This window comes from Epinephelus fuscoguttatus, linkage group LG10, assembly GCF_011397635.1.
Source record: "Epinephelus fuscoguttatus linkage group LG10, E.fuscoguttatus.final_Chr_v1".
Lineage (NCBI taxonomy): Eukaryota > Metazoa > Chordata > Actinopteri > Perciformes > Serranidae > Epinephelus > Epinephelus fuscoguttatus.
This window is the reverse complement of record NC_064761.1, coordinates 19236192-19263577: the sequence shown is the minus strand read 5'-3', so window position 1 is coordinate 19263577 and position 27386 is coordinate 19236192. Positions and strand designations below refer to the sequence as shown.

At 40.8% G+C, this 27386-nt stretch overlaps 1 protein-coding gene across 5 annotated transcripts in view; it reads right to left on the bottom strand.

Moving 5' to 3' along the window:
* LOC125895463 (cAMP-specific 3',5'-cyclic phosphodiesterase 4D-like) overlaps positions 1–27386 on the bottom strand; it is a 130957-nt gene that overhangs the window by 46110 nt on the left and 57461 nt on the right. The window contains exon 1 of one of the 5 annotated variants that reach the window (XM_049587317.1): positions 12599–13090. The exons of 2 other annotated variants lie outside the window; for them this stretch is intronic. In XM_049587317.1, the coding sequence (XP_049443274.1) occupies positions 12599–12834 (236 nt within the window). In that variant the 5' untranslated portion in view covers positions 12835–13090. Of the gene's footprint in view, positions 1–6687; positions 7392–12598; positions 13091–27386 lie in introns of those variants that run through there. 2 more of the 5 variants (XM_049587319.1, XM_049587322.1) reach the window with 2 other exon arrangements.

Genomic DNA, 27386 nt, shown 5'->3' with positions numbered 1-27386 from the left:
TGAACAAGACGTTGAGACAACTGAACACCTTCACTTGGGGGAAGCAACTTGTTTTCCCAATCCAAAGGAGGAAATACAGTTTGGTGGCCTCACAGGTGCTGCTAAGTGTCTCCAGTACTCCATATCCATGCAGCACCCCAAACAAGCCAACCAGACGACACAATACCAAAGCTTTTCCAAATCCGCAAAGCACATTTAGACTGCTGTTCCCCTCTAGAACCTTGCAAGAGTAAAGAGCTGGTATCCCTTTTCCCTCAGGACAGAGTCAGCATGGCCCCTACAGGATCTCAGATTCACCAGTCATAGCTTTCTTCCCAGCATCCTGATATGGGCTTTCCCAGGGAGGCTGAGCAGTAATAATACACCAATAGTTTGAGAAAACCCTCCAGACCACCAAGGCCTCTGCCTCCACCTACCACCTGTCTGTCAATGCACTGATCCACAAGGGTCTTGATTTGCTCCTAGAGTACCTTCCCACATGTGTCCACATTGTCTTTAGGAGGAGAGACTGCCTTTCCAACACATGCAAACCTTTCCACCATGATAAGGTCAGTTACAGAAGTTTCATTCAAACTTCTTTTTTGTTAACTTTTTATTTTTGTACAAACAAGTGCTGACTTGAGCTTAAGGTCATGCATCAAATAATAGCTAAATCATTCACAGGACTTAACACAGTCAGACAGACAGACAAAGGGCTGACTTCCAGTACTTTACTTGCACCAAAAAATCCTCCAGAACTTGTTGCTTGTGTCTGTTTCTAATACCAAGAACCACAGAAGGAACAAGTATTACGTTTTTCATGCTGTGATTCCCAATATCACATTGAGCTATTTACCATGTTTTGATTTTTGCCTTGGTTCAACTAAACTGAAGCCCCGTACCCCTCCCACCAATGCTCTCCTCTCTCCTTGTGCAACATGCTTGTGAAACATGTTGGACCTCGAAACAGATGCCGGGGTGGAGGTTTGCTGAGAATGAGGTGTTTGTGAGGCCGCTGTGTAACCAAATCCAGCAGCCAAATGACTTCTACGGTCCAGCTGGCTGCTGGCTCCTATGACAACATAACGTCTGGTAATGAGAATAAGCTGCAAGGGGGGAGTGCCATGCATGTGTGTGCATGAGTGTGTTTGGGAGTGTATGGGTCAGACTGTACCAAGTTTATACTGATATACAGAATCAAAGTTATATTGGAGGATTCTGGAGGATATGATGGAAACTCACAGCTACAGAGATCTAGTTTTTCATTGATCAACTTAACAGACATGTTTATTATTTTACAGTCTGAAGCTTATATATGTACGTGTCTTCTATACTTTAGAGCTCTACATTACACAACTTCACCGTCAGCTTCAGTGTTGATAAACTTTGCATTCAGTTGCAGCTTCTCAGTGAGCATTAACACTCAAAGTGGTAATATGGTTTTAGGTTCTGGGCCTCAAAATGCACAACAAATCTTATTCTTGAAAAGAGGAAGCTCATACTATAGCTATATAAGGTTTATTTATTCCTCTGAAAGTTTCACTGTGATCTCTTTTAGATTTCCTGTCTTTACTTCTCCTAATTAATCAACATTACATCCACATTACATCATCTGCAAAATACATTAATAAAACTCAACAGACAGGTGCTTCTGACTGTTTTTCAGTACAGTAAATATGTGTATGCTACACTGGGAGTTTCCTGTTACTGGAAATAGTATCCATCATGATTGTTTTTTATGTCTACACAGAAGTCTTTGACAAACAATTTTAGCAAGCAAGTTTATCAAAACTAAAAATGTGTGTGAAATTGTCCATCGTCCATCCATGCCATCCATTAGCTATACCCGCTTATCCTTTTAGATGGTTGCCCCGGGCTGGAACCAATCCCAGCTCGATACTGGTGTCAGTACAGTTGATAACACTGAACCTACCCTTTCAGTTATGTTGCACAGTGTTGTCACGATACTGGAATTTGCAACTCTGATACATCACCCTGAAAAATATTGATATTCAATGAGATTTTTGACACCGTAGGAAAAATTTTAATTAAAAAAATACTTAACAAGGCTATAACATGACGACGCCTTTCATTTTCTCAGTTAGTAGCAGACAACAGCAGAATGACTGAAGTTAATTATCAAAATTTCTTCTTGTGTTAGTGCACATGTTCAAAACCCTCTGAGACTGTCACCTATTCAAAATACAATAAAGTGCAAGTACAAAAAAACAGAAAGAGGTGCTGCAGAAGCCTGTCTGCAACCACAGCAAATGAGATAAGTGACAAGAAGAAAGCACTGTGAGTGACAGGAGGCGGGGCTACAGAGGCACTGCAGCGGAGCTTGTGTCAACTCATTGTCAGAGAGAAGAGAGAGTGTGAAAGTAGTATATTTTTATGTTATATATTTTGAGTGATTTAATTCTCCATTTAATGACAGCAATGTGTGGCTGAACAGAGATGGCGGTCGCGGCTGTCTTAAAGACCTGGCAACACTTGGTAAGCACATGTATGAGTTGCACTCACTACAGTGAATTAGTGCCATCAGAGAATCTAAAGAAAGACTTACACCACCTTGTGGAGAAATCCTTGATCTGAGTGCAGAGACTTCCAACCATGCAGTCTGCAGGATTTTGTTCCTGCTGGTTGTCATTGTGGCTGATTTCAATGGTTAACATCCTTCAAACCAGTCAGGCGGAGTTTATCATGGAGTTGCTTTAGTCAGGACAAAAAATGCCTCAGAGTGTACAACAACATCTGTGAGGTCACCAATTAAAACAAAGAATCACACTGAAAACTTTTCCAGTTATAGTTTGTGCTGCTTTTACATACAGTCCTGTGATACTCGTCTGACTTGAGGCAATGTGACCTGCGGTTGCCACTTAATTCTTTATTGTATTTATATCCTCCTGAAGGATTAAAGTCATGCTGCTTCTCCTGCGCCTCCCACAAAACACACAACCTGCAGTTGCAGCTGACCAGAATTAGTCACTTCAGAGGGTAGTGTCTCTTCATCTGGTTGTTTTTGGCTTTAATCTTTATTTGTCCAAGATAAGACGACCAAGCATGCTTCAGGATTTCCAACGACACCCACATTTACATTCACTGTGTCCAAACTCTTTTATCCAAGACATTGTAGAACGTTGATATTTAGCCAATATGTGTGTAAAGTCAGTGTACTGCTGATTCAGTCTGCTGAAGACAGTCTGACTCTCCAGCAGAGGTCACTCTGCGCCTGGAAACTACTGTGAATTTGCACACAGGAGCAAAACAAACATTTTTATACAGACCCACTCTGAGCACGACCACAGACACAAGGCAAGGCAAGAGGGCAAGGCACTAAATACAACAGTAAACAACCAAAAACGGCAAGAATTCCAAAGAGTCAATATCTCTACAGCTATTATATTTCTTGTGTGATTCTTAAACTTCACTGAAGTGTGAAAGATGAAAGGTTTCAACGCTCTGTCCAACAAACCACACCTCATCTCGTACCCAATCCCAAACAAACATCCTCCACATCCGAACTGCCAGAGCAAAACTGACTCCAAACCTCTCTCAACTGTTTTTTTCCACTGCTGGTAAAACACAACAACTAATATGGCAACATGACCTCAAAGTACCAACAGCAGTTCTCTGGTGGAACAATCAATATGGATTTTGGGACGGGTGGCTTTGGCAGGGTGTTTGCGTGTGTGTGAGAGTGTATACACGAACAATGAGAAACACATGTCACATTCACGTGTTATGTGCAGCCAGTCTGGCGGGGCTGAGGAACTATTCCAGGCTCGGGGGTTTTATTTTGGGGGTCTGTTGTGTTATTGTTGCTCCCCCCGCCCTTATCACTCTTGCTCTGGTTGGACTCAGCTGTGGCCGTACGGGGTCAGAGACAAGTCTCTCACTGGGAATTCTCTGTTTGACTGTATGATAAGGTGGGACTGACAGGGGACTGCGTAGGCTGCCTCAGTTAGATTTATCTGATATTCACACAGCTTGAAAAGACATTGACTATTTTACATTTACCACTTCTGTCATGTGTTATCAGGAGCATTCACTTTACTGGGGAAGTCACTTTGAAAACTTGCCAAGTCATGACGTAGTAACATTGCCAAATTCCCCTACTTTCCCTCGCCCTTTAGTAGATCAATCTATTTGGTTGACAGATACGCCAAGTTTCCAGATAAGATTTTCACCTGATGTTGTACATCTTAAAATAAATACCTGATTCCAAAACTTTCATCCATTATTAAAGTTTTCAAAACAGGTTAAATTCTGTTCATTTTTTCACATCCATCAAAAGGCTTTGGAGAGTTGTTTGAACCAGAGGCAGAGAACAGAAAGGGGAGTAACCTGCAGGACACATACGCTCGCAACAAGAGAGAGAAATATGTCACACAGTATCATTTCATAACTGAGATAGTCTACTTTCAACAGGTCAGACAGTAATATTCAGGTGAATGATGATGACGACCAAGGATGAAGGCTGCACACAGACAGAGAGAGCGACAGTGTGGAGACAGAGAGGGAGAACAGCTCAGCTCCTTGGTGTGTCCGCGGTGCCAAATGCAAACCGCAAGCAGAGAGTGGAGACAGCCAGGGAGGTACCTCCGGAGGAAAGAAGCCAGGGAACAAATGTGTCCTTACAGTTTGTCCCGTATTGCGGATCAGACTTGGACACAGTGTGTGAGGTTTCTGTGCCTATTATTTTTATTTTTTTTCCTTTGGATGACAGATTTAAACACATATGAAATAAACAGACTCAGTTTTTAAAGGCCTTTTGTTGGCAAGAATGGGAACAGTGACATTCCTGAATATAGCAGAAACAAACAACCACAATCACAATTTAGGGCCAGTGAAAATAACAAAAAATGCTTCAAGCCCACTAAAAGTATTTTTGGTATAGAGCTGCACTTTACATCAGAAATGCTCCATGTATATAGGTTAAGTTTATATTTCTATTCCCGAAATCTACAGTCAAAGATGTTACTAGCGACATGTACAGCACAGTCCGCTTCTGTACCAAGGACAGTTTTGTCATTCATGTTATAATTCTTAGTTTTGCTCTTCTTTAACTGTATGGTTTTTGCTGTGGGTGATGGAACTAAAGGTGTGGCATGCGTCTGTGGTCATGCTAGGATGCGGTATGGGAGGCCCAGTCAACCGCTGACCCAGCAGGAGAGTGAAGAACTGGGTGGTGCCCACCAATCCCAGCCCGGGAACAGGCATGAACACAAGCAAAAACAAAAAACAGAACACAGCAAAACCTGGGGCGGGTATTGTTTAAAGAAATTACAGTACCAGTACTAATACCAGTACCCTCACAGTGATACTGGTACAATGTGAATACTTCATTTGATACCCATTATGTGAAAGCATAGAGTTGTGTAAAATGCTACCAGACGCCACAGCACACCACAGACTGTATGGACCGTGGCTGCTGCCATAGTGGGCCAATTATATGTTGCATTACATTAAAGAATGCTTTAAACACACACAATTGTTTTCTAGATCTGGGTACAAAAACGATTAAATGCAGGTATGGTTTGACTGGAGAAGTTTCGATACTTCTTGGTACTGGGTTGTTTCGGTCAATACCTCTAAAGGTACCGAGTACCGATACCCAGCCTTATCTGGAAGTATAAAAACCCATTTAGAAATGTATGCAAGGGGAACATGCATGTGCTTATAACTTCACACACACACACACACACACACACACAGAAGACAGCGTGTTTGTCGTCAGCGTAATGAGTATGACTCAGTCCCTCGATGTACATCAGCAACAACAGGCGGGGCTATCTCTCCCCCTAAAACCCTCCCTCTGCTCACAGACTGGCAACACACACACACACTCATACACACCCACAGTGTCAGAGAATGCATTTACAAATTGAGGCACATGCAACACTTATTAATATGTAAACTCTGCGGCATTAGCATCTGCTTTTAAACCGCCTGAATACAAACACCTTCAGATGGTCCAACACTCATGTCAGTGTTCAGCGTTCAGTCAGCAGCATTAGTCTCAGGGTCATCAAACTCTGGAAGACCTTCTACAAAAACAGGAAGTCTGTTGAATGACACTTGCTGCAAACAAAACCCGCTTCCTCTCAGAAGCTGTTGGGTAAAATGCCAACAGATAAAAAAAAAATACAGTTTAACAACCACTAAGCCCCACACTGGCCCCGATTCTCAGGCAGCTGAGCGACACACATCCCACTATATCAGCCTATACAACATGTTCTACTGTACAGACGTCCATCAGCATTGTCTATCAAATACTCATTATGAAATTTCCTGTTTGGAACATTTCCCCATCAGATCATCTTAAGTTTCTTTGATAAACAAATCCAAGTTTGTTAATTATAAACCCAGTTTATCCTTTAATATCTTAACAGACCAACTAACTACAGATGACTGATCAATGAAATTTTCTAGAATACTGTGCAGATGAAGAAAACTATAGTGATATTCCACTGTGTTCTGGTCTACTTTTTTTATTCTGCACCGCCACCAAAACTTGATATGTTGCAACTGGTGATTTTTCACTTTCAGACAACGGACTACATTTTATCTGTAAGTTATTGTAAGTAACAATCACTCCAAGTCTGTGAGTCATGTGTGCAGCTGTACTCTACAGCGTGTATGGACACTCCCTCACATGAATATGAGCGCTGAGAGGATGCAGGATGCACAGTTTTAGGAACATACCCCAAACACGAGTGTCTCCGACCGTGTCCGAAACCAGTCGGCGCCCCTTTCCTCGAAAATCGTAGGTCCTTGTTCATTGTTCCTCGAGCTCCTGACACACAAAAGACACTCTGGGCTGTGAAGGAAATAACCGGCACATCTGAACAGAGCCTCTTGTGGATTATTGAACTTTACACCTCAGTCTGTTATCTCTCTCCCATGAACCACCGGGTGGTTCTGGATTGACTCCATGAGGGTTTGTGCTCTGATAATCCAAAATGCAGGAAGACTCCAGGTGAGAAATGTAAAACAAAACAGACACAGTCAGATTGAGGACTGATCTGATTTATCCTTAGTGCCTCAGGATTCAGAAGAGAAAAAAAAAACGTTGAGGAATGTGTCAGAGTTCTTCCTCTTTAGTCCCAGGCAAGACTCAACAAGGCTGACTAGAGTGTAATATTCAGTTAGTCTCTCCAGAAGGAAGAAGCAGAAAAGGAGCTGTTGTAAGTGTAGACTGAACTACACAGAAGGACGTTCCACAGCTGTCTCTGCTCTCTCAGTGATTCCTTGCTGTAAATACTCAACCTAATCCCAGATGTGACATTGACTTCATTCCTGAAAGGGTCTTTAGTAGCACAGCTCCAAATGGTATAGAAGATCTGTAGAGAAGTCTACAAACTTTCAAAGCAGCTTTGTTATTCTGCTTCTGTCAGTCACTCACTCTGTTATGCAGGAAAGGGGAAGGGCTGAGCTGCTGCTGAGAGCAATATTACTGCAGGGTAGCGTCAGCGAGGGTTGACCTCTTCCTTTAGCAGTGTGAGAGCATGCAGAGTCCCCTGAGGTCGCTGAGGACAGCCCACTGAGTCCCCTGGAGCTGTCAAGGAGTAGGTTTTGTATAGGATATCCAATACAAAGATGAATATGCAAGGGTTCAGCTTAAAAGTTTTGTTGTTAAGTATAAGTTAAGCTTTCTAAGCTTTGAGAAACTGAAAATAATTCTACATTTAGACAGTTACAGAGAAATGTTTTTGTGAGTCCTAACTTGAAAATGGGAGATCTGATTCTAAAGCATGGCTGGCGGGTGGTTTTGTGTCTGGCAGAGCTAGCTTGGCTCAGCCTTCATTGACACGTGAGATCAACGGGCCGCCTGACCCAACACCCTCCTTCTGCTGCCCTGCAGCTACATAATTACAGGGGGATATTGTTAGAGTTGGTGCCAGGCAGGGTGGGAGGGGTAGGGTACCAAACAAACACAATCTCACATTAACAAAAAGTGTAGAGTTTTACAGTCACATGATGGTATAAATTTGGGCTGCTGCTGACATTTATTTTCGTTATAGATTAATCAGCAGATTATTTTTTCACTAATCAATTCCATGTTTAGTCTACGAAATGACAAAAAGAAATCGTTTTATAATGATAAATGACAAAGAGAAGCAACAGATCCTCTTATTTGAGGCACTGGAATCAGAGAATGCCGGGCTTAAAAATACAGCAGCCTGACGAAAAAACTACCTGTAATGACAGAAACTATCTCATTCTTTCATTAGTCCTAACTGCTTATCCTATTAGATGTCGCAGCAGGGCTGGAGCCTATCCCAGCTGACACTGGGCGAGAGGCAGGGTACACCCTGGACAGGTTGCCAGACTATCGCAGGGCTGACACAAAGCGGCCGACAACCATTCACAATTACATTCCCACCTACGGCCAATTTAGAGTCACAAATTAACCTAGCCTGTATATCTTTGGACTGCAGGAGGAAGCCGGAGTACCCCAAGAAAACCCACTCTGACCTGGGGGAAGCATGCAAACTCCACCCCAAGGTTTGAACCCCCCACCCCAGGTTCAGACCAGGAACCTTCTTGCTGTGAGTCAACAATGCTAACCACTGCACCAACCGTGCCACCGAGAAACTATCTTTGGGAAAAATGTATTTGATGTACACTTTGAGTGTTTAGTTTGACCCATGTCGCATCCACTAACTTGGAGAGGGCAGGCTTTATGACCTGTACTGCAACGAGCCACCAGGGGTCGATTGAGATGTGCTGGCTTCACTTTTGGGGAGCTGTCATGTCGTCCACCTTAACATACAGTCTATGATTTTTGCTTAAGGATTAATCGAAAGTCAGTTATCATCAAATTACAAGAGTCAGCATCAACATCTCAGCTTTGGTCTACATGTACATGTTTTAAAGATACATTTTAAAAATATGGATGGAAAAACTGAATACTTAAAGGTATACTGGATTATTGGTTACCGTTAGCAAACATGCTCCCCAACAAAAGTGAAAGTAAAAGTAAAAGAGTACTTCATTTGAAACCCATAAAGTGGTCTGTAGCACAGCCATGTTTGAACCTTTGGTGGCACGCAGAAGTGCCAACACCCTCAACTTCACCACAGACTGTACAGATTGCAGCTTATACTGCAAGAGAGTGAGCTCCATACTGGGACAGATGTTGAACTGACCATTTGTTAAAGTAGAGTGCCTCTGGAGATGGCAGCAACAGAAAGTTTGCTGATCCAGCAGGGAGTCTAGACCAACTCAACTCCCTGCTGGATCCTGGTGCAAGGAAGATCAAATAAGATTGTCATTTGACTTGGGAAGTTGTGATACTACTTATTATTGTATTACTTTGGTTGATACCTCAAAGGTAACGATACCGTGCCGTAGTACACACACACACACACACACACACACACACACACACAAACGACAGGTTATAAAGATGGCTGGGACTCAACAGGGTGATGTTACTTTAAAAACTTATGAGAAAGGAAAATCAGAAAGGAAAAACCTAACTACTACTTTAAGAACCTGCCACAGTCAGAGAGATAGTCAAGGAGGAGTGTGAAAATAAATTTCACAACTTCTCTGCACTCATTGACTTTTCACACATTATATAAAGTAAGTCAGAAGCTACAGTATTAGATGGTGCTTCAGCCAATAGACTATTGGCTCAGAGGTGAGATTACACTCCTGCCATACACACACACCCACATCTCTCATCTGAAACCCAACAACAGATTCCTAGCAATAACGTTTTAACCTACAGTAAACAGCTGTGAGAAATCTCACCAGTACCAGGCTGTGAAAACATTAGAAGCTTGAAATCAAGTCTTTGAAATAATTGTTAAAATAAAGAAAAAAGATCTTCATGTGCCATTGCAGCGCATATATTCATATTTTCATTCTAGACATGTTTATGGATTTCCGAAGCAAATGCAAACCTCAGGACAAAATTCTGATAACTTTTTAATTGTGCCATATTTTCCATTTCCACATGGCTTGCAGCTGAGAGGACTGGCCACTGGCAGCAGTGAGGGCAGAGCCTGTGTTTCAAACTGTTAACACTTAAGGTTTCAAACATCTTAAACAGCTTTATATGGAGGGACACTTGTTACATGTCAACAGTCAAAGCCACCACAACCACTTCCCTGAGCACTAAGTGAACGCTGTGACCTAAAAAGAGGATGCTGTATAGACATACATGATTATCTTCTAAATGTGGTATAACTTGTGCGTCATGTGAATAGTGTAAAGTAACTTATAAGAACAATAAACTGAAGTAATACTAGAATAAATAACAGATGTTTGAGCCTGGTGTAACACCCTAAAACTAAACAATTTATTGTAAAGGGCTCTAAGCACATTTAGATGTGCCCTACCCTTCAGTAGTGCCTTGATCGACCAAAGCCTTGTGGGGGATTTTATGTTTATATTACTCATGAATTTCTATTATTTCATATTCCCTTTTTTATTTACTTAAACATTGCAACTGAAACACTGGGTCAACTGTTTCACTGTGCACATAAAAATAGTTCTACAGAGATTTTGCAGTGCTTACAGTATTTATTGAGGGGTCTAAATCACACACAACTGCATTACATGTGCACCATAAATTAAGTTTGCCTGATTTCTTGCTGGCCCAAATGTTTAAGACACTGACCATATTATCACCTGCACCCCTGAATGTACCCTCTGTACAATCACCTCCCTACTGTTCTGAGTCAAATATAGGCAAAATTGCCAAAAAAAAAAGTTTTCTTGGCTTGAGTTTTGCAGGGAATTAAACTCACAATTTCATCCAAGGATACTGGATCCAGGCATTGAGATAATAGGACAAATATGAAAACATAAAAACCCTGAACAGCCTACAGGTATCTGCTTTCACGGTGTATGGTAGAGGCACCCATAGGTTTGACTATGAATTTTACACGAACATTACAGCCGTTCCTCCGGTCGTCAGTCTTCTTTATTGCACTTCACTTCCCAGCAAGATTTCCAGTTATAATATAATAGCTTAATTTTACTCTTTGACACACCTGGTAAGATCTGGTTAACTTTAATTACTTTTCTCTGACAACCGGCTGTGAGTTAGCTTTTCTCATCACAGTTTAATAAGAAAGTGTTGGTTGAACAGCTTGAACATTAGCTGGATTAATGAAGAGTAACGAGAGGAAGCAGAGGTGCGTGTGGTGTCTGTGGTATATGCTCTATGCATGTAACCAAACTAATTCTAATGCAAATGCCACACCTTATCATATTGTAATATCAATACTCCTCGGGGTTTTCAAAGGTTTATTAAATCTTTGTTTTCTCCTGTTAGCTTTAATTTCATTTGTATATGAAACTGACAATGAGAAAGTTCGATTAAAACCACAGGAATAAAACCAAGACTACTGTTGCAAACAGCATGTAGCCACATGAAAGAGTCCCCCACAGCCTCATGGTGACAGCATGTAATATCAAATGACTTAGGACAACATTGTTGAGATAGCTGTGGGAAATGCTATTGTTTGACAGTATTAAAGTCCTCTTCAGATGAAACAGCTATCTGTAAGAGCGGCAATTACTCAGATCATCATGCAGCATTGCGATTCTACGAAAAAAAAGCCTAAAATGTTTTTAAAGCTTATTAAATCATTCTACAAGTAATTCAATTTAACAGTTTCTCAAAAACATCACTTACAGACTTCTAAACTTGCATGGCTCAAATTATACCCTTTGCTGTGTGTTTCTGGACAAGTCTGAAGAATGAGGGCTTCCGATAGCAGAGTGATTTTCTTTTCCATGCAGCTTTCTCTGCGTTTCCTCAAATGACATACAGGTCATGGTTGTGCACATGGAAAATCTATTTCATTCGTCACTACCCACAAGAACTGTTTTTTCTCGCACTGCCATGGTTAGTTTCTATTTTAGAAATCAGAAAAGTCACGCTGATATCTATACTTAACATTCTTCTCTGAAACGGCTAATGATCTCCATCTATCACAACGGGCCTACATACCCAAGGTCTGCTGATATGTTTAAACATTTATGTTACAAGAGACATGAAAATACCAAACATGCATTGTCGCAACAACATTAATTCAGCTCAATCTGATCTGACGTAAAAGAGACACATGACGCCTGTTTGAGTCATGAGGGACAAATGGCACAGCATTAAGCGTCAGCCTTGGGTTTACTGTGGTGAGGTGTCCGTAATCCGTCTGAACTCAGCTTTGTCTCTGCTACACAGAAACTCGGGTCAGAGAAAAGCAGTCCAGTTCTATAGGATCCTTTCTCGTCACCATTTGACCTATGCCAGGCCTCCATGAAGGCAGCGCTGAACACCTTAGGCACAAAACAAGACACTCTCTTTCATTGCAAGAACAATGAGGTCCATTGAGATGACACCGGCCCGACGTCACCAAAATCATGATTCCCCACAGTTACCTTCCCATCAGACAATGGGCCTTTTTTTGCAACAGCTAACCCATGACACACATTTTGATGACGTGAAAAAGCAGCTTTTGTAATACTGAGACATGCCCTTTTATTTATTAACCCCGTGAAACAACTTGAGTTTATTCAGGTTCAGCAGGGTCCCTGTCCTGTAAATCCTGACCACTCAACATCCATGCCAAAGGCTTTTCATTTTTAATACTACCTGGGTGTGTGTGCCAAGGTGAAGCGCCTCTGCAGGGCGATGCTGCGATTCATGAGGAGCTTGCGGAACAGCAGAGGAGAGTGTCGGGGGGAGTTTCGAGGAGAGTTGCAGGGGGACATCCTTGGGGACTCACAGGGTGATCCAGACGTTGACTGCGGTTTCAACTTGGTGGGCTGAGTGCTGCTGTGTGGGAAGGAACCAGCCTCCCCAGAGCTTTCCCACAGTGTCTCACTCATGGTGCCGTTTAAAGGTTAAACGATACCTGGTCTCTTATGCGAATCTCTTGTGCAGCCCTTGCAGTCCTGACAGGTATTCCAGGTCGTCCATCTCAAAGCAGCAGCGTTCGTCAAAGAGATTCATGAAATACCTCTCAAGTCTGTCCTGCAATGATGCACCACATACTAAGACACACTTGTGGGAGTCTCTGAATTCTTCAGATCCACTTTTCCTTGACGGCTTGAGAATCTTATTACCTTTCACAACAGAGCTATGTGCAAGCACTGTTGATGGACACGGACACGAGTGCAGGAGTGAGCCCTCCCCTTAGCAGTAAGCTCTGTTTACATAGCACTGAGCCCTGCCTAAATATGGCCAGGCCTGAATTATAGCGTTGTTAGCTTGTACCAAGGGTGAGCTAGCTGTGACCAGCATTCCCTTCATGCAGGAGTAAACTGGCAACCACCAAGCACGCCAGTTTACGTCTGTTTCCTTCCTCAGCTCATCAGGGCACAAACATTAAGCAGTGATTACAGCTCTGCCTGTGTGGACACATGCCAGAGCTGCGTTGCGTTGAGAGGCTGCAGCCTGGTTATGTTTTCATTATGCCGGTCAGCAGGGCTCCACTCTGTCTAAAAACAGAGCCCGCTTGAGATAAAAGATAACAGGAACCCCGGAAATGTCACTGAAACTTTATGTCTTATCTCAAGTGAATAGTGCTTTCCCAACGGGGGTGAGGGGAGATGGAAAAAGAGATCAAGTTTCATCTTTGACCTACAGACAGCCAGTGACCCAAACCTCCTCTACCCAAAACAAAACCTTGTGATTTCAGCCAAAATACACAAACTAAAGTCCTAAATCTGCTTGTACCTAAACATTTCCCTTGATAAGTAGCATGCTGTAAATACAAGTTGCTCCTAAATTACACAAGTCAGTTCATTAATACTCAGTATGCGTGCCTCACATGTACCTTACAATGCATTCCCCGTCTGTTTATCACATACACAGGTTCACACTATGTTCAGTATCAGGGGTTCACAGATCAAAAAAGTTACCAATGTCTGTCTGTCTGTCTGTCTGTCTGTCTGTCAGGATTCAGCTGCATATGGGTGACAGGACTATTTTGGCCTGATGCTTATCATTAATGTGCTTAAGATGGTACCAGACAAAAGCAAGTATGACCTTCATACTGGAATATTTTTACTCCAACTGTGATCTGAGAACAGAACTGGTTAAGCCAACACATTTCTGTCTTAGTTTTATAACTCCTACATTGGAAAACATGTCTAGACAATTGGTCAGTGAAACATACAAAGGATTTTGAATCTCTTTCACTGCTTTATCCATTATTCAAAGTGTTTTATTTATTTTAACTGAATTTTATTATGTAACAAAATGTAAAAAAAAGGTTCAAATGGTACTTTTAACAGCAGGCACACTATCTTTAACTTGTGTAAACCATGCATTCAGGGCTTCACACATCAGCCATGGACTTTATAACGCTCTTGGTGGCAAGTATCCAACCAGAAGGTCCGAAGATGGTCAGCATGAACATAGTTCTGCCGGACCAGTGTTATCTTTAGGTGGTTTGCCATGGATACAACTTGCTCATTGTTGAATCATCACACCTGCCCCTGTGAACAAGAGCCCATCGAGCCCTCAGCAGTCCAGCAAAAAGCCCACTCATGTTTGGCTTCGAAAGACAAAAGGTTGCCAATGGTTGGCTTTGTGTCAGGATTCTGCTGCATATGGCTGATAGGAGTATTTTGGCCTGATGCTTAGCACTGGAATGCCTAAGCTGGTAGCAGACAAAAGCAAATACTGGAATATTTTCACTCTGATTGTGATCTGAGAACAAAGCTGGTTAAATCAACACATATCTGTCTCAATGTAATAACTCCCTCATCAGAAAATAGATCAAGACAATGGGACTGTGAAATAAACACAGGATTTTTAATCTCTTTCATTAGTTCAGGCATTATTCAAAGAGTTTAAAGTGCTTTACACAAGTTCCTTTCTTCTTTTTTCACCTCTTTTTAGCCTTCTTTGTCATCAAGACATTCATTGTTGCATCATTTCTGCACTGCAATTATCAGAGATAATCTGCCAATCAAACAGTGTGACTACAATGTCTTAATGCTGAGGTTTTATGTTGAAGAAGTCTGGGTTTCTGTTGGTAGTGCTTTTCCTTTTGTTTGTTCAATCACAGCTAAAAGAGAAATGTTTAGAACAGCAAATGGTATAGGTTTAATCAGTGTTTAATCACGTGCCATATGGTGCTGAGCGATGTGATTAATACTTAAGGGAGCAGTGTGTAAGATTGAGGGTGATTTAATGGCATGTAGTGGTGAGGAATGCAGATTGTAACCAGCTGAGAGTTCTCCTGGTTAGAATTCCTTTAATGTTTATGGTTCAGGAGGTTTTAACCAGGAACCGAATTATTTGCAGAGGTCTCCTTCTCTCCAAAGCAAACAAAACAGGTGATTAAACCAGTAAAGACACTGAATAAAGCAGTTTCACATAAAAAGGAGTCAGTGTTTTTCAATGCTTTCATTGCAAAGAGGCTGCAAACTACAGTGCAAATGTCCTTATCTTGGTTCAGTGTTTTGTTTTATCTGTTCTGGCAATCTCCGTAGACAAAGACCCACTTCCTATGTAGATATAAACCACTCATTCTAAGGTAACAAAAACATCTTGATTCTTATTTTCAGGTACTTATTACATATCTATTATTATATTACATTACATTATTACATCCCATTTCTGCCCATATATACACTTAAATCCTACACACTTGACCTTCAAAACCCACAATGTACGCCTTTTAATTGCGTCTGTAAAGTATCTAAAGAGCATTCACGTCTTTATGGCAAATCATAAAATTATTCCAACATTCATATTCATAACTATGTCACTCTGCATCCATTTTAATGAAGCATTGAAAGTAGTGAGAGATGAGGGCTCTTGAGCCTGAGGGGCCCACTGCCAAAGTACTGATTTAACTCGGGAGGGGTCAGGGGGTCACTGCAATGAGCTCACTAACAAAAACACAGCTGTTGTATGAAGAGCCGCCAAATGTGACCAGCAGATGGGGCCCACGCACAAATATATATCAAGCACACTTAGGCAGACAAATACACTAATATGAGCCAGATGACATAAACTCAGGATAACAAAATGTCAGATCATCCGATGGGGATTTGACTTGGAGAAGTCCAACTTTAGATCATCAGTTAATTTTTTTTTTTCCAAGGCACCACACAGCATCCAAATGACTTCAGATTTCTTTGTTGTCCTTGTACAAACATATAAGGAAATTCAGGTGCACTCAAGGACCGGACTCGGGTAATAAATAGTGATAAAATAGCAATAAAAATAAATGCTTCCATTCCACTCACAATCTATACACACACACTTGTACACACTCCATATGCAGTTAAAATGTGATTTAAAAAAGTACTCATGCATATTCTTTGCACTTAAAATAAGTTATGTATCTCCACAATATGAGGCCCCAGTGCTTTCTCAACCTCTAACCCTGGAAACACTCCACATCATCTCTAACACAGTCTACCATTACGCCTGTGACTGAATAAGGCTGGCTGAGTGGGATTTGATAATTAAAAACACAAAAAATTGTAGACCGTGTGGGCAGAGTCAATCAAACTGTTGCCATCATGAGTCAATGGGGGAGAAAAACGAGGAGCTGAATCCTGTGTCTTTTCTTTAAGCAACTAAGGATACATGGAACGATTTATTCAGCTGACTCACATACCCTTCCTCCTCCCACCGCCGACACAAGATCAAACACATACAAGCACACAAGCAGTGCTGGTTGCGCCGAGACATACACACACAGATCAACTTGCGTTAGATACCTGAAAAGCATGCCGCTGCTTTATCCATTAAGCTCCAGTATCTGTAGGTGTAACTGCATCATACTGTCTCTCTCATGCTTAGCCAAGGACTTTTAATAAAAAGGGGTGGAAACAACCTAACTACATAAATACAATTTCATTTGAGCGAAATGCTTCTCACTTCCTGAGCCAGCAGCAGCTCCGATTAAAATCTCTCAAGGCTGTCTTTTTAATAAAAAAGAGATTTCCTCTAAAAGTGTGCGTGATTTTAGCTTTCATAATGAATGACCCTTCAGGTGCTTTGTGGTGATGCGGTGAAGGAGATGAAAAGGAGAAGGGAGATTTGGGGTTACTTGGGTGTATGCAGATCTAGAAATAGGCAACAACACAGAAACAATAAGTGTGTCTAAGAACCAAACTGCATCTGATACAGATGTAACAAAAAAAGATGAAAGATTACACCTGCACCTTTTTTTGTAGATTTCCACTGGTTCTCAGGATATTTTAAACCATGTTAAATGAGTAAGGCACGGGGTGTGGTCAGCAGTGAGCTTGGTGTGGAAATCAAGATGACTACTTCTGCTGTGTTTGAGGTCCAGGTGCGACAGACACCGAAATGAAACCCCTGCAGCGTTATGTGACACAGCCGGTGTTCGTTGCACTTAGGCTGCTTTAGGCAAATCACCAGCATGTCTTTGCCAAGGAAGGAGCAATGGTGTTTAGCCCGCCTGCGGCTCCTCGTCAGCTCCAACAGTGCAGAGAGAGGGTTGGGTATAAGACGAGGACGGTGTGTCCGTGTTGCTTCACTGTTTTGGGGTATGTGAACAGAAACACACCAAACATGCTAATGCACATTCAGTAGCATCACCCAGATGATCCTATCACCAGGATGATAAATGCTGGGGTGCTTTCGATGGTTAAATATAGCCAAGGTGGAACTAAGGCACATTTTTTTTAGTTATTATTATTGTTATCATTATTATGTGCTTTGGGGTATTTTCAGTTTTTGGAATAAGAGATGCTTTTCAGTTTTATAGCCTGTTACTGCATATCGCTACTTGGTTTTACTGCATGTCACTAATTCAGCTTCTTCTCCGGAGCCTTTGTGCTCCACTGTCTCGCAGGTTCCCTCGTATCGCAGCTAGGTCTGAATCATGTGTCGTGGTTACACTGCTGCTGTGGTCCTGCCTGATTCCTCCTACTACTGTGATTATTATTATTATTAGTCATATTTATACACATATGATTATTATTATGTGGGCGGCACAGTGAGGTCGTGGTTAGCACTGTTGCCTCACAGCAAGAGGGTTCTCGGTTTGTGGTCTGTGCGGAGTTTGCATGTTCTTCCCGTGTCAGCGTGGGTTTTCTCTGGGTACTTCTCCCACAAACCAAAAACATGCAGGTTAATTGATGACTCTAAATTGCCCGTAGGTGTGAATGTGAGTGTGAAGAGTTGTCTGTCTCTATATATCCTGTCCAGGGTGTACCACGGCCTCTGGCCCAACGACAACTGGGATAGGCTCCAGCCCCCCACGACCCCCAACAGGATAAGCCGTTACGGAAAATGAATGAGTTTTTCAGTTTTATAGCCTGTTGTGATTTGTTGCATTTTGAGAAAGTGTTCGTACAGTACGTAAATTATATTCATAATGAAAATAATTCACCAAAGTTGCCAGGTGGCAAAATGCTCCTTCAGCCCTCAGCAGGAGGATTTTATCTGTCTTTGACTCTCGCACAACTTCGAAATAACTTTAAAGAGACATATTCTTCTACATGTGTTTTTTTTTTTCAGGCTGTGCAATACTCCCACTGGAACATGACTTCTGTTAGACCCCTGATATTGATATTGTTTTTTAAGAAAAAACAGTTCTTGCATACACAGCAGACAAACTGTTTTATAACGTATCATAGCTAAGTTGTTTACTTTGCAATGATTCTGTGCTCAGCTCAGCTGTAAGTGCAGCTCAGACTAAATACAGTACTGTGTGTGTAGGCAGCTTTATGACTGATGATAGTTCATCAAGGTGACTGACAAAATGACAAATTGAAAGGGAAGGAAGGCTGAACAACTCATACTTTCACTCCATCAAGAAGAAAAATCACATATTTCGACTCAGGTGAATAACTTGATTTCAGCATCCTACCAAAAAAAAAAAAAGAAAAGAAAAGAAAAAGATTTTCAGCACAACCATCAAATTCAGCCTATTCACTCTGAAGATTTATCAGCAGTATTAGGTATTAATGTTTTCTCCAAAGCAGGATTTCATTACCAGTGGCATTTGAAAAATCTGAACATTCATCACTGGGCATGTTTCTAAAAAGGGAGGGACGAGAAAAATACACAGATATTTTTAGACACTGTGTCTCAGTTAAAGGGCATCCATAAGAGCTGGAACACTATATAAAATTGTACACACACACACACACACACACACACACACACACACACACACACACAAAGATTATTATGTAGAGTATATTAAAACAAATATCAGTTTTGTTCCTTTACAATATGCTTTCTACCTGCTTAAAAAAAATAAAGACAAGAATACTTCTCAGCGATAATGTGAGTAAGATTTGGTTATTCATTGTTCAGATAATGATGATTTAATTGGTGGCCTGGTGCTGCTTTAAATTACATCCTTCAGCTAAAGATGGCAGGTTTTCTCTCACTGCCTCTGTCGCCTCTCTTCAGAGAACAATGTGCAACACCCAATATGAGGTTTCATCAACATTAACCCAGGAAAACAACAATTAGCCTTTTACAGCCATGAGCTTCAGGATATCTCCTGTAATCCAATGTTATGAAATCAGTTTGAAAAAATAGATTACTTTCTCTACCCTGTCACCGGCTCTCAGCTGCAAGCCCCTTTGTTTCAAGCCAGGATGTAAATCTTTAAAAAGAGGTCATAAATACATACTTTGCTGTATATTTTTCAAGGCAAAATGATTCACTAAAAAAGAATGGCACTGAAGTAAATAGTGCCTTGTTGGCAACAATTTAATGCCAAAAATTTGGTACGCAGGTGAGTATTTGCAGCAGCAGAACAGCTCATGTGGGACGCAAAATAATTATGACCCCATCCTGTTATCAGCCTTAACCTCTGTATGAGGGCAGTGCAATTAGCTCGTCACACAGTACTCACATGCACTAAGACGCACGCACAGCCAGACTGTCTACCACAACAACAAACAGAGATGCTCGGATTAAGACACACACAGAGGGAGTGTGACTTTACATAGTGAACAAAGTAAATCTTTACAGTTTTTAACAGTTGTTTGCTACTTTATTAATGCTCTGAAACTATACAGAGCTCCTCTTAGCACAGCGGAGTGAGTTATTGATTTGTTTTGTGCTACAAATGAAGAAGCAGTCTCAGTGTTTGGCTGCTACACATTAAATACCTGTTAGTAAGATCAATTACTTGTTGGACTTAAGCGTTCCTGGTGTTTTTTTAGTGTAAGAAAATACATATATAAATTATCACTAGACTTATACTAATCAGCACATTATTTTTCACAAAATTATAATGCAGAAATGTGACTATTTATTCCATCTACTGTGTGTGTAATAACGGCGGTCTTTCCATAATTTTGGTGTTCTCAGGATTTGAGATGAATCTGCTAGTAATCTACATAAATATGCCTGCTAAATGCCTAAAAAGGGGAACAACATAAGATCAGGTTACAGAATGAGGAGTGATGCACAGAGCGGTGATAAGCTTGTCCAGATGGAATCACCGAGTCCCAGCAAGCTCCAGGGGGAAGAGGAGCCAGGAACATGAAGAGGCTCATTCTGGACAACTTCCTCTGGAAAAGGCTGAGAGCTGGGATCAAAGCCAGCATCCATGGTATACAGACTTTCACCAGGCACTCAGCACATTCCCACTGATCGAACGACTACAGGTCACACCCCCATTGATATCTGTCAGTGTCTTTGTTCAAAGGTGACATCTTTGCTTTTAATAGCTGGTTGTGGTGCACCGACTAAGCTTTGCAGTATGGTCTTTAACAGCCTGATTGGAAATCACCAGAATCTTAACACTAAAACACTAAAAAATATGTCCAGAACTTATTACTCACTGGAGACTTCCTTTTCTTTTTCAGACCGTCTTTCATACCTCAATCTCATCACTATCATTTTTAGATTAATGTCATACATATTGAGCTAAATATATTTGAATCAAGGATTAGTCATTCATTAAATTAGGATAGTTGCTGCTTAAGGTTGTCGTTTATTCAAAATGACTCATTCATTATGTTTTGCTGTCAGCATTCAGTGTTGACAAGCAATTACGATGTTAGTGATGATAATAAAATACCAACAAAAAGACACAACGCTGATTATGTTTGGCGTCAGTACAGCAGTAATCGAAACAAAATCCTTCTATCGCCTCACAGTATTTCCTAATGAAGGCTGAGTGAGCTCTGAGGACAAATCAACAAAGAGCTGACATTATACTTTACTTTCACTACTGTAAAAGTAGTCTGATAGCATTTTTATATACCAGTTTTCAAACCAACATGAGACTGAGATCAAAACTGAAAGTGCAAGAGGAAAAAACTTGTAAAAACACTTTATGCTAAGGGCTGATAGTTCATTTGCCTGGGAACCAGATCAATCTGTAAGCTAATGTTTTATTTGTTCTGCAATATGCATCTGTTCCCCCACCAGTTTGGACACATTTCCAGCAACTTGAGATCCGATGGGCCAATCACAACGGTTTATCTAAAATGAAGTGTGCTTGACTGTACGATGACTGTAAAAAGGAGCACCTTAGAGGTATTTTCATAGATCAACAAGTCAATAAAAAAGGTTCTGACCTTTCCTCTTGTCTTAAATATTTTAGTAGAGTGAGTAAAAACGCTTTTTAGCTTCAATTCTGATGGCAAAAACGGGAACACTCGTTCACAGACATATTGTTGCAACACCATCACAGCTTATCTTGGCACACTGTGGTGGGTTATGTTTGTCCATTGCTCAGCTCTACATCATGTTTCATTCACTCTAATTGGCTGTGGGTCTATCCAATTGTGTCCAGAGACATTATGTTCAACACCAGTTGATAACAGCCCGGGGAATTTAAAATGAACTGAGAGGTTCCAGACAAATTTGCATTTTTCTGATCTGGTCTGGCGAAGTCCATGACACTTATAGCAATATATGCAAAGTGCAGACAACATGCATGGGCAAAAAGGAACCATGGTCCAAAGTTGAAATTTGTCGACAAAAACAAAGCTGAGTTTTAATAACTCTACATAAAGGCTTAACTGTCGGTGCCACTACTGCTGAAAAAATAGCTTCTTTGCATATGACATCATACATCTGTATGCTGTCCAGTTCGAGGGCAGGCATCTCAAGGCAAAGACTGCAAAGCACTGCACAAATTCTTATGATTTGCACTGTTCATGGCTGTTCCAATCGATCAAATTGGGAAAAAACAAGGGCCACTTGAAATCCCAAAAATAGCAGGACATAAAGGGCAGAAATAAAAACAAAAACTCACTGAGAACAGCAGCAGGTGTGCAACAAAGACCTCTGTCTTAAGCCTGGAGGAGTGGATTCAACTAATGTCAAACGTTAACAATAAAGCATTGTGTTAAACATGTCTCCAGGTTTTTAGTCACGACCCAGATTTTTAGCTGTGTTTCATCAGACCTCTAGGAACGGTTGAGCCAGAACATGGTTGCTTAAGTTAGCTAGTAACATTAGCCTGATATGGTGCATCCATGCAACCTTAAAGAGTTGAAATATAAAACACAGTTATACTAGCACATTAATTCATTCGGCCAAAAACAAGACGACATTCGTTACAGTCATGGACCCAACTATACACAAAATAGTTACACTTTCATCGGCTCACTGTGTAACATTAGTAATGTTAGGAGGTCTGGAGGATGTGGTAATATGTAACAACAATCTTGTCCACACTGGGCAAATCCATCAAGTCGTTGGAAAATCACTTTTTTTCATTTTGTATGGATCACATGCAACAAGATTACATTTTTTGACAATACCTGCTGCCTGTAGATCATCCAGCCACTTTCCTCTATTTCAAATTCATGCAGTATATGAATTTATCACTTCCTTCACACATTTATCAAACAAAAACATTAATTTGGGGGGGGACCTCTTGCTCAACAGGTAGAGTGTGCGCCCCAGTCTCAGAAGAAAAACTATGGTAATATTTTTCCTCAAGTCTTGCCCATGGATATCATGAGCATTACCAGGTAAGTTCACCTTCTCAGTCACTTCTATCAACCATGTGTGACTCATCTGACCTTTACACTTGAGGTACAGCACTTCACATCTCACCATAGCCAACAACATGACATGCATCCATCACATACAGTATGAGGGATGTCGATATGTCTCATAAAATGCTTCATAAAATCCTTGTTGTCTAAGATCAAGCAGTTGTCATCTTACATTCTGACACAAGGTTCAACAAACACATGAAAGTCATGAACTGAGCAAACAATTTAAATAAAATACATCTGACCATTTTACAAGTCCATAATTAATATGATGCATTACACTACCATACTAAACTACATTACACTTTTCTCTTACTTACTTTACCTAACTATTGTCTATTATTACCGCCGTCTTCTCTTCTACTGGTTTATCTGCCCTTAACTTTTGAGTAAGGCCCTGAAGATGAAAGCTCGGCCCAGACTGTCAGCAAGAAAAAGACTCAACCATCACATCTTTCATCACACAGCATCAGATCCAACTGTCTGTCAGGGTCTGCTGCATCTCCTAGGCAACCGGGAGCTCCTCAATGGCAAACAGTATGTTGTTATTCAAACAGGACATCTGCTGAGGCCCCATCTCTGCCTGGTGACCTTGCACGCACCTGGGGCTTCAGCCATAGTTACACACTGCAGATCTGAAGGTAATTGACCAGGTGATAAAAAAAAGTTCTACTGGATCATCTTAAGGTGAACTTAAATGTTGATATTGTTAATGTCATCGTCATGTCAATGATTATATCAATATCTGTAAATCAAAAAGGTTTAAGGAGTGTGGCAGATTTTAATTATAAGAAGACCCAAGAGGACTCCTTGAGGAACCCCCTGGTAAAGGGTTTGTAGTAAAAAAAAAAAAATAACAACATACAAACAACAGTAAGTAAAGAGCAGAGGGAACTTTTAGATGGAAAAGTATTTTATGGTTCAATCTACTGCTGAAAAAAAAGGTAAGAGCAAACACAACAAACAGGTAAAGCAGCCCATATGGGACTCAGTTTGGTCTGCAAACACTGAGTTGTTTGGAAATTGGGGGCAGGGGCAGTTTTAACAAATCAACAACTGAATATACAACTTAATTTTGTCATGTCCTAAATCAAACACTACAATACACTTCTGTTCTTGTCAATAAGACCATGATCTTTGTCAGCCTGCCTTGTTAAAGGGGCGTTATAAAAGTTATAATACTTCAGTCAAATTCTGAATATTATCGCAAGAAATGAAGAAATGACACCAATGTTAACACCCCCTGTCCTAATGGTCTGTCAGCCTCTCAGCAGCTCTGCTCTACAAAGGCAATGCTAAGAGTGTAAATCATGTTTTTTTCTGCAAAGCTACAAGACTTGTAAATGTGATGTTCTCTTGCCTTGGTAAGAAAATCAGTTGGTGTCTTTCCTCTTATCTTTTTCTTACCAACCTTTCACAAATTCACATTGATGCTCCTCTGTTTTTCCCGGCAGTAAAGATGTCTATCTGTGAAACACTGATAGGAGATTGACTTCCCACTACCAGCATCTCCAAAGCCCTCAGGCAGCTTTACAGCTCCACTCAGCTGACCAGCAGCAAGGCGCTTCACATAACACATCACCTGGTGAGAAAAGAAAGGCAAGGCTCCAAAAGAACAAGGACGGCCTGCACTGAAATCCTCTTCATCGATAATGCTTGCAAAGCTCTGATTACCTCATCCCTCAGTTTGGCACGGGGACAGATCCAGTGGCACAACAGCAGGCAGACTTTAATATCTTTCTGTCCATTTCTGAGATGTATCTACCTACAGAGGGTTTTCCATATGGATATATTTACAGTATAATTAATTTGTCTCATTGATTATTCACATCTTTTCCTATAATACCTAAATTTATCAGACGCAGAGAAAACAATGAAACAATGGCTGTAATTGGTAAAACTATCAGATTTTTTTAGGCCTTGATTATGTGCATACTTTAAAGTTAAAGACCCTTTTTAATAAGGGTAAAAATCCTTGTGAAAATGTAGCCTTCAATCACAATAATAAAACAATAACATACATTTACTGTAGTCTCGCTCAGCCAGACCTAGCTCCACAGCACTGTGTCAGCACTAGAGAAAGGTCTGAAGGCACATTGTGCTATAGAGGAAAAAAAATGCTCTCGCTTGTTTGTATTTTTTTTAACCAATCACAATTTTCTTGGGTTATGCTAAGACCAAAGGGCAGCGACAGTGCCCTTGCAAAATAGTGTTGGGGTAAACTTGTTTTGGTGGAACTTTTGCATATGGGGAGGTGAGCCTTGGCATGAAAATGGCTAATTCTCTGTAAAAGAAAACACTGGGAAAAAAAGGAACGGGCGCATGGGGACTGTGTGATTCAACCTTTAGTGATAGATTTGTTAGCTGTATGTGGCTCTAGCAGAACATTATTAGGACCCTATCACAGAAGCTCTTGAAATGGAACTGATGAGTACATTAGTGAAGTCAATGTCACTGGTGCATGCCACTGCAAAGGATTAACATCAGCTATGAGAGTCCTGTGAGCCGGAGTTTGGGCTTTTCCGACGTGCATTTACAAGCTGTTTTATTCGTTGTAGACCTTAGCAGTAAACCATAGCACGCAGACAGCAGCGGGGGGGCGAATGCTGACTTAAATAGCCGGCCAATTGCAGATTTATAGACACAATCTACATCCTGTGAGTCAGACTACATTAACTGTAACAAAAAAAGAGAATGAATGAATTGTCCTGCACCTCATAGCCACATCAGATGTTAACCATTAAATATTAGGCTTTAAAAAAAAACACTTTTAGTCATTATTTCTTCCAACTTCCGTTCAGAGGAGTCAACATGTTAGATTTGCTGTTGTTCTGTCAGAACTGAGAACACTTTGGGGCATTAGCTTTATTTAGAAACTGCATATGTTCTTTACTGCTGAGAGGTGGAATGTTTCACCTCCGAATAGTGAGGAAAGTAGCACTGAAATGTGTTACTAAAGCTGAGGAGTGTTCATTTACACATGTCCAATCGGCTTCTGTTACCATCCCATTACACTGCACTTCATTTACACTTCGTGCTCGCTCGCCAGCAGCACTGAGAACAGCCTGACAGGTGGTCCAACTCCGAGTTATCTAGGAAAGTTTCAAGGGATTGCATCATGGGAGATATCTTGTGTCGAATGTACAGTAGATGGATAAAATATCTGTTTTTTTCTCAAAACTAGAGCTTATTTAGGCTTCTCCAATGCCTATGTTGAAATAGTTGTGAAGACAGGGAACGTATGTGGAGTAAGTGAAAAACAAAACAGGGTATGTCGTCCAAATTATGTCATTTGAGTTGTTGGTATCCAACAGCAAAGTAAATCAAAACATACAGCTGGATAAATTACTTAAGTGGCATCCTTTGAGGGTGCTGTGCTGGTATCTTGTTTATCTATCTCATTGTCTTAGTCATAAAAGATGTTTTTCATCCATCAAATTTCACCATTTATGGTATTTTCAGTACCAACACTCTCTTTAGTGAACAGTATGATATGCCCTTTGTAGTATGATTAACAGCAAATAAACTGCACTAAAGGTTAAACTTCCATTCACAAGACACTACAGGGAGGAAGAGCTAATCCAAAAATAAGGGGAACTCATGAATGAGCAAACCTTTTGACAGTCCCAAGGGTGGTGGCACATTGATAGTTTCTACCAGAAGGTCACACTTTTATTTCCCCATTCTGGTTGAAGACCCTGGGTGAGACTGGAAGGCTTACTGTCAGCAAAAGGTCAGAACATTAAGGGGTTCCCAGCCATTTGGGGGAACAATTTTTATTCCATCGGCAATTTCTCTCCCCTGAAAGTAAAGAAATACCATGACATTTGGAGGCTTGTGCAATTTGTCTTCACTTGACATCTGTAATATTAACAGGAAAAGGTTTCTATATTAATCTTGTTAAGGTTTTTATATTAATCTTATTTGTTAATTGATATAAAATGAGTTTAGTAGCACTGTTTGCATGCCATATTCTAACCATTACAGAGGCACTGGAGACACTACAGTGAAGGGTGTTGTACTGGTAGAAAGACTTTTTCATCTCACCTTCCAACTGACGCAAAGTTTTCATCTGAGAGGGAAATAGTCATTTTCACTGGAGTGTTTTAATTTTAGGGTTAGTGTGGGATTTTTTAAATGGGGTCATATGCAGGGGCGAAAATCCCATTTCATAGTTGGGGGGGAACAATAAACAGTAAAATTTTAGAGAATAATTCCAGGGGGAGACAAGGAAAAAAAGTTGTAGCCTGTCTTTTATACAGCATCTTTTACCGCAATTTGATGCTGTAATCTTCTCTCTATCTCTCCAACAGGCAGAGTGAATATCTATACTAACTAAACTAAAACTAAAACTAAACATTTTCTGCAATTAAACTGGTAAACTGGTTTATAAACAGTGTGCTGTGAGATCTACTGCTGTGCACCTCACAACCGTGCGTAATAGTCGCGCGTAATGA